Source organism: Protobothrops mucrosquamatus, unplaced genomic scaffold (genome assembly GCF_001527695.2).
Source record: "Protobothrops mucrosquamatus isolate PMUCROS unplaced genomic scaffold, P.Mucros_1.0 scaffold3320, whole genome shotgun sequence".
Lineage (NCBI taxonomy): Eukaryota > Metazoa > Chordata > Lepidosauria > Squamata > Viperidae > Protobothrops > Protobothrops mucrosquamatus.
In genome coordinates this window covers 1-15,854 of record NW_015389310.1, presented here as the reverse complement: position 1 = coordinate 15,854, position 15,854 = coordinate 1, and the positions used below count along the sequence as shown (strand labels likewise).

The 15,854-nt window shown below is 43.7% G+C and overlaps 3 protein-coding genes across 3 annotated transcripts; all 3 read left to right on the top strand.

Annotated features, from left to right (window-relative positions):
• Nucleotides 1-126: 126 nt before the first annotated feature.
• MED22 (mediator complex subunit 22) lies at nucleotides 127-2,409 on the top strand. Its single transcript, XM_015826828.1, has 4 exons — nucleotides 127-188; nucleotides 912-1,036; nucleotides 1,572-1,652; nucleotides 2,165-2,409. Exons 2-4 carry the CDS (start codon nucleotides 914-916, stop codon nucleotides 2,381-2,383), a joined length of 423 nt encoding a protein of 140 aa, XP_015682314.1. The 5' UTR covers nucleotides 127-188; nucleotides 912-913; the 3' UTR covers nucleotides 2,384-2,409.
• A 3,424-nt stretch (nucleotides 2,410-5,833) lies between these two features.
• Nucleotides 5,834-9,528, top strand: SURF6 (surfeit 6). Its single transcript, XM_015826827.1, has 5 exons — nucleotides 5,834-5,961; nucleotides 6,362-6,576; nucleotides 7,335-7,574; nucleotides 8,094-8,179; nucleotides 8,502-9,528. The coding sequence occupies exons 2-5, from the start codon at nucleotides 6,483-6,485 to the stop codon at nucleotides 9,186-9,188; spliced, it is 1,107 nt and encodes a 368-aa protein (XP_015682313.1). The 5' UTR covers nucleotides 5,834-5,961; nucleotides 6,362-6,482; the 3' UTR covers nucleotides 9,189-9,528.
• A 988-nt stretch (nucleotides 9,529-10,516) lies between these two features.
• Nucleotides 10,517-15,692, top strand: CCDC180 (coiled-coil domain containing 180; the record flags this gene model as incomplete). The annotated part of the gene is made up of 9 exons (XM_015826825.1): nucleotides 10,517-10,745; nucleotides 10,878-10,996; nucleotides 12,128-12,315; nucleotides 12,599-12,687; nucleotides 13,351-13,460; nucleotides 13,772-13,900; nucleotides 14,306-14,416; nucleotides 14,763-14,858; nucleotides 15,529-15,692. Coding segments are annotated over exons 1-9 (1,235 nt in total), but the record flags the coding sequence as incomplete, so codon positions are not given.
• Between the last annotated feature and the right edge of the window lie 162 nt (nucleotides 15,693-15,854).

The window sequence follows — 15,854 nt, the reverse complement described above, 5'->3', positions numbered from 1 at the left end:
CGGCTTCTGCATGCTCCTAGAGAGTCCTCGTATCGGGACAACCCAATACAACAGGAAGAGAGTCTCCTTCCCCGAACAGCCAATCATCTTTCAGGATGGGTTAATTCGGCCAATCGTGAGAAAGCTCTCTTTTCGGATGAGAAATGCTTGCTTAAGGAGCGGAAGTAAGAAGGGTGGATGTTGATAAGGTGAGAACATGGATTTTTAAAAAAAAATAAATAATTGCATTGCTGTCTCAAACCACTTTGTCTCTGGTCTTTTAAATGTGTGGAGCAAGGCTCTAGTCCTCATTAGCCTTATTGTCACGGTGCTCTACTTCATGGTTAATGGAGGCTAGATTTGAAGGGGTTGGAGAGAGGGGGGGGGAATTTGCATTACACTCTGAACCCTGAATTAGCTACGTGACCAGCCAATAGGTTAAAATGGAGGTGGTTAGTTTTTGGTTCATTGTGTAGTGTGAAAGCAGCCTTTCTTCCACTTCTGTCCCTTGGTTAGTTAAATAAATTTGGAACATACCCTTTTCTGTGATTTGGTTTCCAGCTCCTCAGTTTTGATAGATTTGTCTATCAATCAAATCATCTATTTGTCTACATATACGTTACAAACAGACAGACACGCATGCCTATGCACAAGTGTGTATTTATGAATTTAGACTATCCGTTGCTGGATTATTTACGGCCTCTCTTTTTAATTTTCTTTTTGATGTCAATGGGCAATAGAGGTGACGCGTGGCCGACATTGACACAAAGTGCCAATTTTAACTCTGAAAACTGAAACGCAAGGTTTATGGGCAATATTTCATTTTTTTAAAACAAAACATGGCTTTCAGATTTTGATTTTTAAGGCATTTTTCTTTGAATCCCGGGACTTTGTAATTTGTGATGCCATTTCTTGGTCCCTTCCTTTCCCAGCCATGTCGCAACAAAGGGTCCTACCCCAGAGCAAAGAAACACTCCTCCAGTCTTATAACAAGAGATTGAAAGATGATGTCAAATCCATCATGGACAACTTTACGGAAATCATTAAATCTGCAAAGGTAGATATCTGGGAACAGACCTTTCTTCCCAACCTCCCAATTCTTCAGACCTCAACTTTGGCTCATTATAAGCCACCGTGGTTTCTTTGCCATATTCCTCATGCTGTGAAAATGTCTAGTGAGCAAACAACATTGCATAATGCAAAGAAACAGAAAAACTGATTTTATTAGCAGGGGGGGAAATTCTCGACAGCTTTTTAAAGGGCCAGAACATTGACTTTCATAGCAGAAGGAATAAAATGATCATTCCTGGAAATCAAGCAAAGTACAAGTAACCCTTGACTTAAGGAAGTCATAAGTGTGAGGACCGGTTGTTGATCACTTTTTCCAGTGTCGTAACTTTGGTTGCTCAACAATTAAGTCAAGGAGTACGTGTAGACATTTGTTGTGCAGGAAGATAGCCTGCATTTTGAGATGAAGCGATCGGCTTGGACAAGGGGACAGTCTCATTGTGGTTCACAAATCAAGTGGTTTTATCCTTGGGTATCAGGAAAACACCCAGATTCTCGGATTTTGTCCCTGCTTCCTTTTTCAGATCGAAGAAGAAACGCAAGTGTCTCGTGCAACACAAGGCGAACAGGACAACTATGAGATGCACGTCAGAGCAGCAAATATTGTGAGTGGGCTGGATCGGAGAGTTCTCCAGCCGAAGGTTGCTTTGCGATGCCTGCCTTTCATTAAGTTAACTTTATTTATGCATATTATTGATAAATAACTAGATAAAGTAAACTGAATTAATTTCGTTAGCGAGAAGAGCTGAGCCTGCCAACCGCCCTCACAAATTGGGTTTTAATTCGGTCCCACCAGAAAATGGGAAGGAAATAACCCATGACCGAAATTGCTAATTACTCTGATAAAATTTGGCCGTGTTTTCAAACTCATGGTTCCGGGGGGCGCGAGGAGTAATCAAAAATGATGAGCACCAAACAAAATTTTTCCCAGGAGGAATAATGTAGTGAGTCACAAAGGCAGCCGACACCGACAAGTTCTTAGCTTGTGTGTTGAATATCAAACAATAAGAATCGAGAGAAAAAATGTTTGTAGCAAAATGCGTTGAGTGCCAAATTGGATGAGTTTCAAAGCAGTTTTGAGTACCCAGGTGCCATTGTATATGCATTTTTCCATCAGGTCCGAGCCGGTGAGTCCCTCATGAAGCTGGTGTCAGATCTGAAACAATTCTTAATCCTTAATGATTTTCCTTCGGTCAACGAAGCCATCAACCAACGCAATCAACAATTGCGGGCTCTCCAAGAGGAATGCGACAAGAAACTGATTGCGCTGCGGGATGAAATCTCCGTCGACCTCTACGAACTGGAAGAGGAATATTACTCTTCCAGGTACAAATAAAATCCACGGAGAAGCTTTTATAACCACACCGTGGCCTCTTTTTTTGACCCTGGAGACAGAGGCTGCGCTCCGAGACTTAAAACTGATTTAAAAAAAAACCAAAACTGTTATTTTAATATTTCTAGGGTGGTTCTGGCCATCCTTAAAAAAAATGGAGCCACTCATATTTCCTTGTTTGCAATTCCATGCAACTTCTAAGAAGGGAAACACTGCATGACAATCTTGCAGTTTTGTATTTAAATCAGTGTTTCTCAACCTTGACAATTTTAAGGCATGTGGACTTCAACTCCCAGAATTCCACAGCCAGCATTGCTGGCTGTGGAATTCTGGGAGTTGAAGTCCACATGCCTTAAAATTGTCAAGGTTGAGAAACACTGATTTAAATGGTGTTTTTTTTCCCTCCCTTCCTCGGTCGGAAATAAGCCAGATCTTATTTTATTGATGATGTTCTTAGTGTCTCTCCCCCCCCCCCCCCCGTATATCTCTAATAGTATATATGAGGATTCCCTAAATGAATGCTGCAGCTTTATTACAAATAAAACTGTGGTGGGAAGAAAAAAAAAGATAAATGTCAACTTTGGGCTGGTTTTTATTTTATTTTTTATTTATTTGTTTTATATATATATATATTGAACCCACAGCTTGTTTGAGAATCGCCTTGTTTCTCCTGCTGTCTCTTACTGCTTGGCTTTGCCTCTTTTTCGCAACTTGTCTGCCTTCTTTTTGCAATTTCTGCTGGCTTCTGAGCAGGGCTTCTGGAGCAGAGAAGGAAGAAGGTGGGGCAGGATTTGGGAGATTTCCCCCCCCCCTACAAAATACAGATAGTCCTCGACTTAACGGCCACATTTAAGCCCAACATTTCCGTTGCTAAGTGAAACATTTGTTCCAGTGAGCTTTGCCCCCATTTTATGACTTGTCTTGCCACGCTAAGTGAACCCCTGCAGTTTTTTAAGTCAGTCGCCTGGCTGTTAATTGAATCTGGTGTCCCCAATGACTGTGATTGACGGAAAGTCACAAAAGGCGATCACATGACCCTGGGACACACTATGAGGCAATTGCTAAATTGTGATTATGTCACCACGCCGGGGGGGGGGGAGAAATGCTGTAAATGCTAAAAACAGCCATCACTTTTTTCCAGTGCCGTTTGTCGAACAGTCACTAAATCACCCATTGTAAGTCCAGGACTTACCCCTAGGATTAATATATATATATTTTTCTAAAGAGCCCCAGGCCAAACCCTGGTTCTGAAAAGGGAACACCCCCCCATCCTAATTTGTTGCTACTGCCTTCTGAAACGTGTTGCTGTGTTTGTAATGCCTTTGCTTCTCTCTTGCTTCCTTCCTTCTTCCCCCTTTCCCTCCGGCCTCTGTCTCCCTTTCCTTGACGCTCCTCGCTGCCTTAACCGGCTTCTCGTTCCCGCCAAGCTACGGCGTCTGCGATGCCGCCAATCTCTCTCTTTCCGAAGCCTACTGGGGACAGGAACCGGCGGGGTCACCTCTGGAAAATCTCGTCACCGCCTCCGTGGCTGCCGCCACCGCCGGCGCGATGGAGCAGAATCTTCCCGGCGCACAGGGCTCGGTCCCTTTGCATCCGCACATCAACGGGCACGGAGTGGGTGCCCCCGAGCACCCCTAAAAGGGATCCCCTGCTTGCACGCAGGCGGGCATTGGAACAATAAACTTGAGCAACAGAAACTTTGATCGTAAGACGAGGAATACCTTGTATTGCATAGGAAACATGCTGGGTGTCTTCGCTAGGCATTATAGGCAGTCCTTGAGTTATAACAGTTCATTTAGTGACCAAACTTAATGGCACTGGAAAAAAAGGGACGTATGCTCATTTTTCACACACGACAGTTGCCGCATCCCTAGGGTCATGTGATCCAAATTCGGAGGTTTGGCATTGATTCATATTTGTGACGGTTGTAGCAATCCCTGGTGGTTTTTTTTAATCCCCTTTTGTCACCTTTTCATGAGCAAAATCAATGGGGAAGTTAACAACGCTGGCAAGAAACAACGGGCAAAGCTCCGTGAGCCACTGTCTTCCTTAGCGACAGAATTTTGGCCTCAGTCGTCGTAAGTTGAGGACAACATATATAAAAGCTGTCTCCCTCTCATTCGTGGTTGCAACACAGCTTTGATATTCTGGAAATATTTTTTTTTTCTGTGAGAAGATATTTAACATCACAACTCAAGACATTTCTTTAAGGAGATGCTCAGACTAGGAAAATGACCGGTGTGTTGTTATGAAGTCTATTTTTCTGGGACTCTGAGAAAAACATCAGGTCCCCAAATACTGTTGAGTTACAAACCCCCAAAAATCCAGCCAGTGGGGTTTAAGGTACCAGACAGTGATAGTAAGAAACCCACAACTTTTACACTAGACCTGAGTTGTGATTTCAAAAACCAGGTAACCTTAGAGAGACATTTACCTGTTGGACATGTGAAAGATTTATCTGTTAATGGTAAAATTTACTGTTTCTTTTTTAAGCGTATTCTTTTCCTTATTGTACGAGGTTGTTGAAATAAAGGTAGCCGAGTTTAGTAGTGCCCAAGTTCTTTCCAACACAAAGACATGAACCTGGAGAGTGTCTGTGTCGAAAGACTTGTCACTAAACTGAATCCAGATGTTTCAAAGGACGTCACAAAACTGAATTTCAAAAATAAGACGTTTGTTTTGATGGGAGAATTTATGTACTTAACTGCAGAATTAAGACCGATGTTGGAAAGAATGTCACAGCCCGAAGGGCAAAATAAGACACAAGTTTATTTTGCGGGGTTAATTTATGTTGTGGTGTTCTAGTGAGTCAGCTGCAGAGGGCGGATCACTTTTACATCTTTCAAAAATGTGCTTTAAGGGTCAGATTGGTGCAAAGCTATTGTTTTAAGTCCTATCATTACAAAACTGAAAATATAGGTGAAGCCTGTACTAAAATGCTGGCTGGCTTTGTGGTTTGCTTAATTAGTTTAAAAAAAAATTAGGAGCCCTGAGTCAAAACTAGCATCGAAAACGAGATCCCGAGCTAGATGCGAGTTTATTTATCTCCTGCTATTATTTCTCATTTCTATTGAGTTTATGGAAAGGACTGGAGCTATTTAAAGCAAAACGCTCCAATATCACAACGGAATAGGATGGGGAAATGGTTCAGGGATTCTGCTTAGCCCGGTTCTCTGGGCTGAAAACCCTATTTTTCCATTTTTGGGAGGGGACAGGAAGAAAAAAAAAACGTATCGGGGCAACGAGAAGCCGTGCAGATGCGCTCAAACCGCGATCCCCGGGAAGCGCGCAGCAGCAGCAAAACCACGTGCGCAAAGCTTCCTCCTCTTCGCCCTGCCCCTGCCTTTTGACCCACCCTTCCGCCATCCCAGAATATTCCCAGGCTGCAGCAATCGAGCCCCGATCTGGTTGCAAAGAGATCGGGTGGATCGATTCGCAAGCCTACCTCTCCAGCCACGTGGGTGAAAAGCTGGCCGAGCGCGCCTTGCTTTGCGCGTGGGTTTTTTCCTTTTGCGCCTCTTTTGCGCCCCCCGATCCTGAGCCCGCTCCGGATACCCTCCTTCCCCCCTCACCACCACCAGGTAATGGATTTCTTTCCCCAGCCCTCGAAGACTCCTAGCTCAGGAAGTTTGGGGCTTTGGCTTGCGAACTGCTAACTATCAACCTTGCCCTCTTTCCCAATTCTGCAAAAGGGAAGCTAAGAGAGAGGATGCAAAAAAAATTTTCACCCTCTAATCTATTTCCTTCCTTCCTTCTCCCTTCTTCCTCCTCCATCTTTCTTTCTATCTATCAAGTGATTCTAGGGAGCATAGAACATGATAAAAGCGACAAGAGAAAAAATCAGACAATAGATGTTAAACATTCATCCAAGTTGGCCTTAAGTCTTACAAATATTTATCAATTGAATCTTCTCTCTGCATTTTAAAAAATACTTTATGGCTTTGCACTGTTCATCAGTTGTTGTTTTTTTTCTTTGCACAGGATTTCATCTCAGTGGCAAAACAGATGAAGGGCCAAACGGCGATGTGAAACCCCCATCATTTCAGTGGTGTTTTTCCTCTGGAGAAAACCTGGTTTGATCTTGGTTGGGCATTACTCTAAAATGGCCAGCTTAGTTGCTACGGACTGTTACTTGCAAATGGTGGCAAAGAAGATTTGCACCCAGGAAGTCCATGAGCCAGCAAAAAGGAAGTTTGGTACGATTATTAATTGCACCAATTTAGCTCGCTGCTATATACTGGAATCTAGAAGAGTCACGTCCTGACTTTAGTTATGGATTAAATTTATATGCCTCCCATCTTGCTGTTCAGTGGCTCTGGGCGTTCGAAGGAAACTTCTGATAGAACAGTAAAGTTGCTATTTTTAAAAGGATCGGGCAGAGGACTAGCGGATTAGGCAACTCTTATTTTTCTCAGTCTTTTAAAGTTCAAGTTGCAGCTTTCTCTGCAAAGCCACTGTGCTTTTTTCTTTCTCTATCGGATCATTTAATTAAATCTGAGACCTTCAAAATACTCACCTTAGAGCTTTGAAAAAGGATATTTTTCTAAAATGGGCAGGTAAGAGTGGCTAGACAATGGGAACTGATTTATCTTCATTTTGTCTCATTGAATGGGAAATCCAGACAGCCAGTTTTGTCTATTGGTTAAGACAGCAGGCTAGAAACTGGGAGATGATAAGTTCTGGTCCCACCGTATCCATAAAAACCAGCTGGGGTGACCTTAGGCCAATCACCAGGAGATGGTGAGTTCTAGTCCCGCCTAAGGCACGAAAGATAACTGGGTGATCTTGGGTCAGTCCCTCCCTCTCAGTCCAAACCACCTCACAGGATTGTTGTGCAGACAATAGGAGAAGGAAGGAGTATTAGATATATTAGCAGCCTTGAGCTATTTGTAAAAATAATAAAAGTAAAGGTATAAATTAAATACGTAATAAATCCACTGGTCTGTTTTCAAAGGAGTGCCGGGAAGCAGGCTGAGGGATGAGAGCACCCAGCCCAAGAAGAAGAAAAAGAAAGAAAAAAATCAGAAAAAGAAAAATACGGTGGGGGCTTCTGGGAGCAAATTCAGCCAATCGTCGCCAGCCAAACCAGCAAGTTCCAATGCTAAGAAGCCAGGCTCAGTTACTCCAATCACACCTGGTGCCAGTGCAGAGGAAAGAAATGGGAAAGAAACACCGGCAATACCTGGTGTTACAGGTAAGAATGTGATAGAAAGGGAACTGAGCCAGTCTGGTCTAATGGTGAAGATGCTGGACTAGAAACCAGGAGACTGGCAATTCTAGTCTTGCTTAGGCATGAAAACTGGCTATGTGACTTTGGTCCAATCACCAGGAGACTGAGTTCTAGTCTCATTTTAGGCATGAAAGCTGGCTAGTTGATTTTTGGGCCATTTTCCAGGAGACTGTGAGTTCTAGTCCTGCCTTAGGCATGAAAACCGGCTGGGTGACTGGGCCAATCCCTAGAAGATGGTGAGTTCTAGTCTGCTTTTGGCACAAAAGCAAACTAGGTGACTTTGGGCGAATTACCAGGAGATTATGAGTTCTAGTCCCACCTTAGGCACAAAACCTGGCTGGGTGACTTTGGACCAATCACCAGAAGACAGAGAGTTCTAGTGCATGTCTTGAGCATGAAAGCCAGCCCAACCCACCTCACAGGATTGTTGTGAAGTTGCACGGGTGGGCTATACTTTTTCATCTTTTTTTTTAATGTACCCAGGGAGTAATAAGACATCTGACACGAATTTTGCAATGGATTTCTTGCGGCAAAGACTACACAACAAAATTCAAGAAATATCTGGGAAGGTAAGACGGAGACATAAGTTTTAAAAAGTTATCTTTCCAGGTCCAGGAGAAAATGAGTATTATTTTCAATTTTACCTTCAGGCTTATATCACTGATCTGGCAATATAGCCATTGACCTCTGGACAGGTACTGCAATAATTCCATATCTTTTCACACCCTCATGGGGAGTGTTTAAAATACAGATAGTCCTCAATTTACAGTAGTTTGTTGTGTGATCGTCTTTTTGTTTGGAATTTCTGGAGTTACCACATTAGGGACAAGGTTGTCCACTTGAGCAGTGCAGTTTAAACTGACTTTCTGGATTGTTTCCTGTTTCTTGCAGGCCGGTGCCCAAGCTCTGTCACCCACCGTGCTGGAGAAGCGCCAGCGAAGGAAATACGAACGAGAGCGAAAGAAACGCCGGAGGAAAGAGATCAAAATGAAGGAGAAATTAGAGCAGAAAACAGCAGAAGAGGCGTCATCCACCATGGATTCGGAGACCCAGCAGGTGGAGAGCAAGGCTGACATCTTGTTTAACAAGGTGGAGGTCCACGTGGAAGAGGAGCTGAACAAAGTGAAGAAGAAGGGGGATAAAAGAAAATCCGTAAAAGGCAACATAACGCCACTGACCGGCAAGAATTATAAGCAACTCTTGAGCCGGCTGGAGTCTCGGAAGACTAAGCTGGAAGAGCTGAAGGCCAAAGATGAGGAGAAAGCTAAGGAATTGGAAGCAAAGATGCAGTGGACCAATGTTCTTTACAAGGCAGAAGGTGTGAAGATCCGTGATGACGAAGAGAAGCTGAAGGCCGCCCTGAAACGCAAGGAGAAGCGTAAGGCCCAGCGTCAGAAGAAATGGGAAAAGCGGACAGAGCAGGTGGTGGACAGAATGCAGCAGCGACAAGAGAAACGTCGCAAGAACATCCAGCAGAAGAAGCTGAACAGGATCGAGAAGAAGAAGGCTAAAGCTCGGAAGAAAGGCCGCATTCTTCCTGAAGATCTGAAGAAAGCTGGCTCTAAGTGCAAAAACTGAGTTTTAACCCAATCTGGGTTTGGATGAATAGTGTGATGGATGTTAGAGAACCCACAAAAATCTTCCTCTGAGCTGATGGGACATGGAGATGATGCAACCAAGTCTGTTTGGGTCAACCCTTAGTTTGAGGAGGACCTCAAACCTCTTTCTGAAGTCTCTCTACCAGTCATTAGATTGCCTCTTTCCACACGTTGTCTATCAAATTATCCTTTCCTGTTTTGGGGAGTGAGACTTGAAGTCCTGTTAAGTAGAATCATGGGGTGAGAGGATGGCATTTATCCTCTTAATGTTTGGAATAAATTAAAGGAAAGCGGGGATTATTAAATTTTCTATTCTAGTCTGCATTCTCAGCTTGTTTGTTGATTTGGTATACTGTTTGGTATAATACATGAAACTATAAATCAACCCAGCTGCCTGGATTTATACCATATGTTGAAATGCAAACAAAAATGGACATTCAGTTTTGTAACTTCCTAGATTTTAAATGACCGGGTTAAAAATATTACAGGATGTAAATTTCGTCTTGGGGATAAATCTTTTGGTTACATTTCCTGGAAATACAGGAAATGCATCCCTCAACTCAAATGTGCTTGAGTTTAATGAAGCTCAATTTATCCTGTTTTCAGCAGTGGTCACCGAGACACACATCAGTTCCTCTATCCAAGCTTGATATGCCAAAAGTGAAGCATCTTTGAATTCAAATAAACATATCTGGACACATAGTGCAGAGCTAGAAGCCTGCTTATATTATATATCTTTAACTGAGATGTTTTTGCAGTTTGTTCTTTTATAATCTCATGAGAATCTGTGCTGGTGCAAGAAGTACCAGTGGGTGAGTGTTCATTGAGCGACTTGATAGTCAGTGCAAACATACATGAAGGAAATTTCTGTGCCCAGGTAATGGCTTGGCCTTCAGTTGCATTTATATAAGGCCCTGGGTTTTTCACATTTTTACAGAACCTTGGATTTGCCCCATGCACTGAGTCACGAACAGCAAAATTAACATTACCCTGATATAGTATGTGATGCAAATAGTGGCACAGCATTGGGCTGTGATAGGGCAGATCTTGCTTTTGTAGCAAAAATCAAAGGCAGGAGCTCTGGCAAATTTGGAATCGGCCCTCCCCAGCCTTAGTCTGGGGAATAATCTGTTGTCAGCCCCATCCAATGGCAGGAGTGGTTTTCCTTGGACAACGTATGATCCAAAATGGATAAAATGCTGAATTTTTGGCATTTGATGCAGGGAGGGGGGAGGACAATGGTTACCAGATGGTATGATGGACAGCCCATAAATTTTTATAAATTTGTTTTATTTATCCCTGGCATTGATGGTTGGCCAGAAAAAGGACCAAGCGGGAGCCCAGAGCATCCTCGCGCTCTTTTCTGTCTCCCCTAGCAACCGCGGGCGTCTCGAGGCAACGGCTTGCGAGAGGACCAGGAAGCCGGCTCGGGATTCCCGCGGGTTCTCGCGAGACGGGGCCTCTCCGCCTCGCCTGCAGTTGTTACCATGGAAACCGGAGACGCGGGTTTCGCGGGTTGGACGTGGTCTTGGGAATGGTGGGTCGGCTCTGCCGGCTGAGGTGGGGGGAGGAGGCCGAAGGTTTGACAGGGCGTGGGGGGGGGGGAGAGAAAAATATTTTAATCCACTTGTTTCTAACCCTTGTTTACTTTCTTTTGCGGTTTCTCCAGTTAAACCCGCCATGTGCAAATCCAGCAAGAGTTCACACGTGCTTCCCATCACCACTACGGTGGGGATTGCACGGGTCCTTCCCAGCGGGAAGGTCTACAGGCAGATCTTCGATGACGAGGTGCAAAGACTGCAGGAGCCGAAAAGGGGAAACAATGGTTCCCACCACCTCAGCTTTATGGCCTATTTATGAAATTCCCTCTTATTTTTAGGGGATGGAGGCCTGAGGGATGGACTTATGCTTTATTTCCCCCCCTCCCCCCCAAAAAAAGGAATTAATCCAACTCAGTCAATGGGATTTGGAAGAAGTTTGCTTCCCCCTCTCTTTTTAGGAGGTTTAGCTGGAATTCCTTCTTTCTTTTCTTCCCTCCCTCCTTCCACCTTCTTTCCCTCTTTCTGCTTCTCTTCCTTCCTGTCTGTGGGCCTTTGTTCCTACCCCTCCCTTTCTTTCTTTTGTTCTTTATCTTGATATCTTCCTTTATTTTATCCCTTCTTCCCTCCTCCCTTGCATTCTACAAATGCACACAATAGTACTAGGCACTTCTGTGATAAATATCTGTAACCTTCTGCTTTTGAATGTAAGCAAATAAAACTGCACGCTTTAGCTGGAATTCCTTCCTTCCTTCCCTCCCTCCTTCCACCTTCTTTCCTTCTTTCTGCTTCTCTTCCTTCCTCTCTGCGGGCCTTTGTACCTACCCCTCTCTTTCTTCTGTTTTTTATCTTTATTCATTTTATCCTTTCTTTCCTCCTCCCTTGCATTCTACAAATGCACACAATAGTACTAGGCACTTCTGTAATAAATATCTGTAACCTTCTGCTTTTGAATGTAAGCAAATAAAAACATTAAACATGTAAAACTCTAATGATACCCAGTATTTCTGTAGACCTAGCAAATCTAATCACCAAATCCCAGGATCAAAACTTCATTTTTATCTTTATCCAGCAAAACGTCTCCATCCATCCAGAAAGAAAAATAGTCATTTTTTTTATTTTTCATCAAAGTGGCCCATTGTGCTATTTTACTAGTCTTATCAATGTATTTTCTTTGTTTTCTTTTTTTCCTTGTTTTTTCGATTATTTTGTTCCTGTTTTGTTTAAATTTCCTTTTTACTTCTTTGTTTTTGTTTGTGGTTTGTGAGCTGCCTAGAGTATCCCCATGGCAAGAAGGGTGGGAAATAAATATAATCATCCTCATCCTCATCATCATCACAGCCAGTTCTATTTTTCTTCCATTCTGTTTTGCTTTGCCAAGATCAACCTGGTGCACGCCCTGGGGAGAGCTAGGAGCAAGATCAGCCGGCACAAAGTCCTTCCGGGAAAGATTCCGCTAGTGAGGGATTTGGAAAGAAGGACCAGCTATGGATTCTTGTCCGAACGCCAACAGACGTGGATCGAGGCAATGCCCAATGATCAGCTCACTGAAAATCCAGTGCAGTACAAGTAAGGAAGGACAGTGCTAAAGAGGTTGTTAAGTACAAGCAGTCCTCTCTATACAACAGTTCATTTAGTGACCGTTGAAAGTCACAACAGCAATGAAAAAAAAAGTGGATTACAACCCTTTTCCACACTTAACGACCGTTGCAGCTTCCCCCTGGTCACGTGATCAAAATTCGGACGCTTGGCAACTGACTCATATTTATGACGGTCGCAGTGTCCCGGGGGGGTGTGTGTCACGTGATCCCCTTTTGCAACCTTCCGACAAGTTTTCCGTTTTCTGTTGCAGGGAGGCTGTGACTCTGGCACACGTAAAGGCTAAAGAAAGCGAGAATGTAATTGCCGCGCGGGAAGTCAGAGGGCTTGCCGATGTCATCAGTAAATATTAACATTTTTAATTGTGCTGACATTGCTGTTTTGTGCTGAACTGAAACATCCATATTTTTTTATTTATTTAGTAATATCACTGCAAAACCCCAGTTTACATTTAGGAATATGGAAGAAGAGTCTTAGGGGTTTTTTTCTAAGATTTATTTTTATCGTGCCTTTATTATTTTTATAAATTGCTCCAAGTAATGAAAGTGCCTAATACTCTTTCCTCTTCCTATTTTCCCCACAACAGCAATGCTGTGAGGTGGGTTGGGCTGCGGGAGAGTGGTCCAAAGTCACCCAGCTGGCTTACATGTGTAAGGCAGGACTAGAACTTACCATCTCCTGGGCATTGGCCCAAAGTCACCTAGTTGGCTTTCATGCATAAGGCAGGACTAGAACTCCTAGACTCCTAGTGGTTGGCCCAAAGGCTTTTGTGCCTAAGGCTGGATTAGAACTCACCATCTCCTGGTTTCTAGCCTAATGCCTTAACCACTACCCCAACTGCCTCTTGAATCTGACTCTTTTTCTTATTTTTGTGGCTGGTGAGAAGTTCAGGAAACAGCCCTTTTCCAAATCCAGCCTCTTACAATTAAACAAATAATTACACAAACCAGGGTTTCGCCCATAAGCAGGAGGAGCCTGATCCCTGTCTGAAATCCACCCTTCCAGTTTCAGAGAAAAGATCCAGCAGTATCGTGGAGCGGATCTACGAGAACAAAAAATTATGTTACGAAGAAACCGTGGCACAATTCCGGCAGGAACTAGCACGCGTCGGAAAGGTGAGGCGGCTGTTTTAAGCCCTAGCCCGATTTTTATTGTTCCTTCTACAGGAAGTCCTCAAGTTATGGCCGGTCGTTGAAATGGCAAAATAAATAAATAAATGCCCAGATGAGTGGATTTGGATTTATAACCACGAGATTCACTTAACAACTGCCGTAAAAAAAATGGTCGGATCGTGTCTCAACTTGCGACCAAAACTACCAGAATTTTAGTCCAAATTGGGGTCATAAATTGAGAACTACTTCTAATCCTGTCAGAATCCAAGCCGGTCTTGTTTCATCTGCCAAAACTCTACTTGGTTTTGTTTCAGAAAATAGAAGAATGTTATGTGAAGCCTGGAAAATTATTGTTGACCCAGTTACAAGAATCAGCTGAGGCTTTTGAATCCTTTTTTCGTGCCTCTGAAAGCGACGTCACTTTAATCTCCTACACCATACAGGTCAGTGGGTGCTTCCTTTTTCCAAAAATCTCCAGTGCTTAATTTTCCCACTTTGGGAGCAAATAAACCAGCTGTGGAGTTTGAGCCAGACCATTTTTTTTTTAGATGTTATTCTTCCAGCTTTCTGCTGAAAATTGTCTCTTGCAGGGTGTTTTTAATTCTAAAAGTGCTGATTGCTGAATCTTTCTGTCGCTTGGTAAGAGGCATTTTTCCACGGAAAGCTGAAGTGGAAACTATTCTGAATGGCCCTCCTAAACCTGTCTTTCTCCAGAAAGAGAAGGAAAATAAGTGAAATAAGTCTCAAAGACTCGCCACAGAATATTTTGTGCCATTAAGCTTCTTGGTTACAAGACGTCGCTTGTGAATGCAGTGGGTGTCACGTCACGCCACATTTCTTCTTTCCAGGACTTTGAGAAAATGTGGGGTCTTCTCTTTCAAGAGACCCAGCGAAGAAGGCAGTGGATTCAAGAACTGGATGAAGCTTTACACCGGGCCGAGGTGAACCGAGCAGAACAGGTGAGCCTCTGTGGAAGACACAGGCTAAATTTATAAAGAGAAGACAGAGAAGAGAGGGCCGATCTAGTCTCCAAAGCACCTGAAGGCAGAACAAGAAGCAACTGATGGAAACCTACCAAGGAGATGAACAACCTAGAAATAAGGGGGGGAAATTCCCAATCAATCAGTGGAATAGCTTCCCTCCAGAAGTTGCAGTTGCTCCATCACTGGAGGTGTTTAAGATAAGATTGGACAGCCATTTATTCTGAAATGGTTTAGGGTCTCCTACTTGAGCAGGGGGCTGGATTAGAAGACCTCCCAGGTCCCTTCCAACTCTGCTCTTCTGTTACATTGCTTGCATTTCCAGATCACAGTCATCCTGAGCAAGTACACCAAGATGCTAGAGGATCTTGCCTATCTCTTATCCTCGGATGTCCACAGATTCGTACACCAGGAAGCCATGGTAAGATCCTTCTTCTTAAGATCTGGGTGTGTGGGTGTCTGCAGTAAGAATCAATTGATTGATTCTTACAATCAATACAATCATTCCTTTACTGACCATCGGGCTTCCCCACTGTGGGAGATGAAAATATAGCCCCCCCCTCCTCACGTGACAAGACGGACCTAGAGCAAATTTGAGATCGGCCCCACAGTCGTGATTTAAAACAAAGCTTTAACTCCAACTCTATATTCTTTCGCAATATGGACGTATTATTTGCAACCTGCTGAGCTTTGTGCAATATGAAATTGCAAAATAGGTACTTTGCTATACCTTATTGTCCTCATTGCAATGCGTTGTTAATGTAAGTAATGCTTTGTAATGCTATATTCCCAATTATTAGAAAAATAAAACCTCTGAATCTTAAAAGTAAGAATTATTGTGTTGTGTTGCTGTCTCTTGTCTTTTCCATTGGGTTTTTCCACGACACCGTGCTTGTCAGACGCTTGCAAAAGGGGATCACAGGACCCCGGGGCACTGCAGCAGCCGAGCGTGCCACAGTCCTAAGTGTGACTGCAACAGTCCTAAGTGTGAAAAAGGCTCATAAACTCACTTTTTCCGGTGCTGTTGTAACTTTGAACGGTCCCTAAACAACCTACACACACCTCACTGGCTGTCTCACCTCTACTCCTAGATGATCAACCAAGCTCTCCTGGCCAATCGGAGGGCGATCTCCAAGTTGTTCCTTAACCTGATGGAGGCTGAGCTCAAGAAGGATTCCTTTTATCGCTGTCAGCTGGAAGAGAGGAAGGAGATCTGGAAAGTCGTGCAGAAGGAGCACCTCGTTTCCAGCTTCCAGTGAGGAATGCGGCGAGGCGAGAGGGCAGGGCGCTCTTAACCTGAGCAAGGCAGCCTTGTGGAAGGCCTTGTGAAGCCCCAGAAATGGCAGAGGTCAAGGCTGCAGTCCAGGATAGGGGGTGATCTAGTGATCTCCCTTAACACACAGCCAGGGTTCAGGGG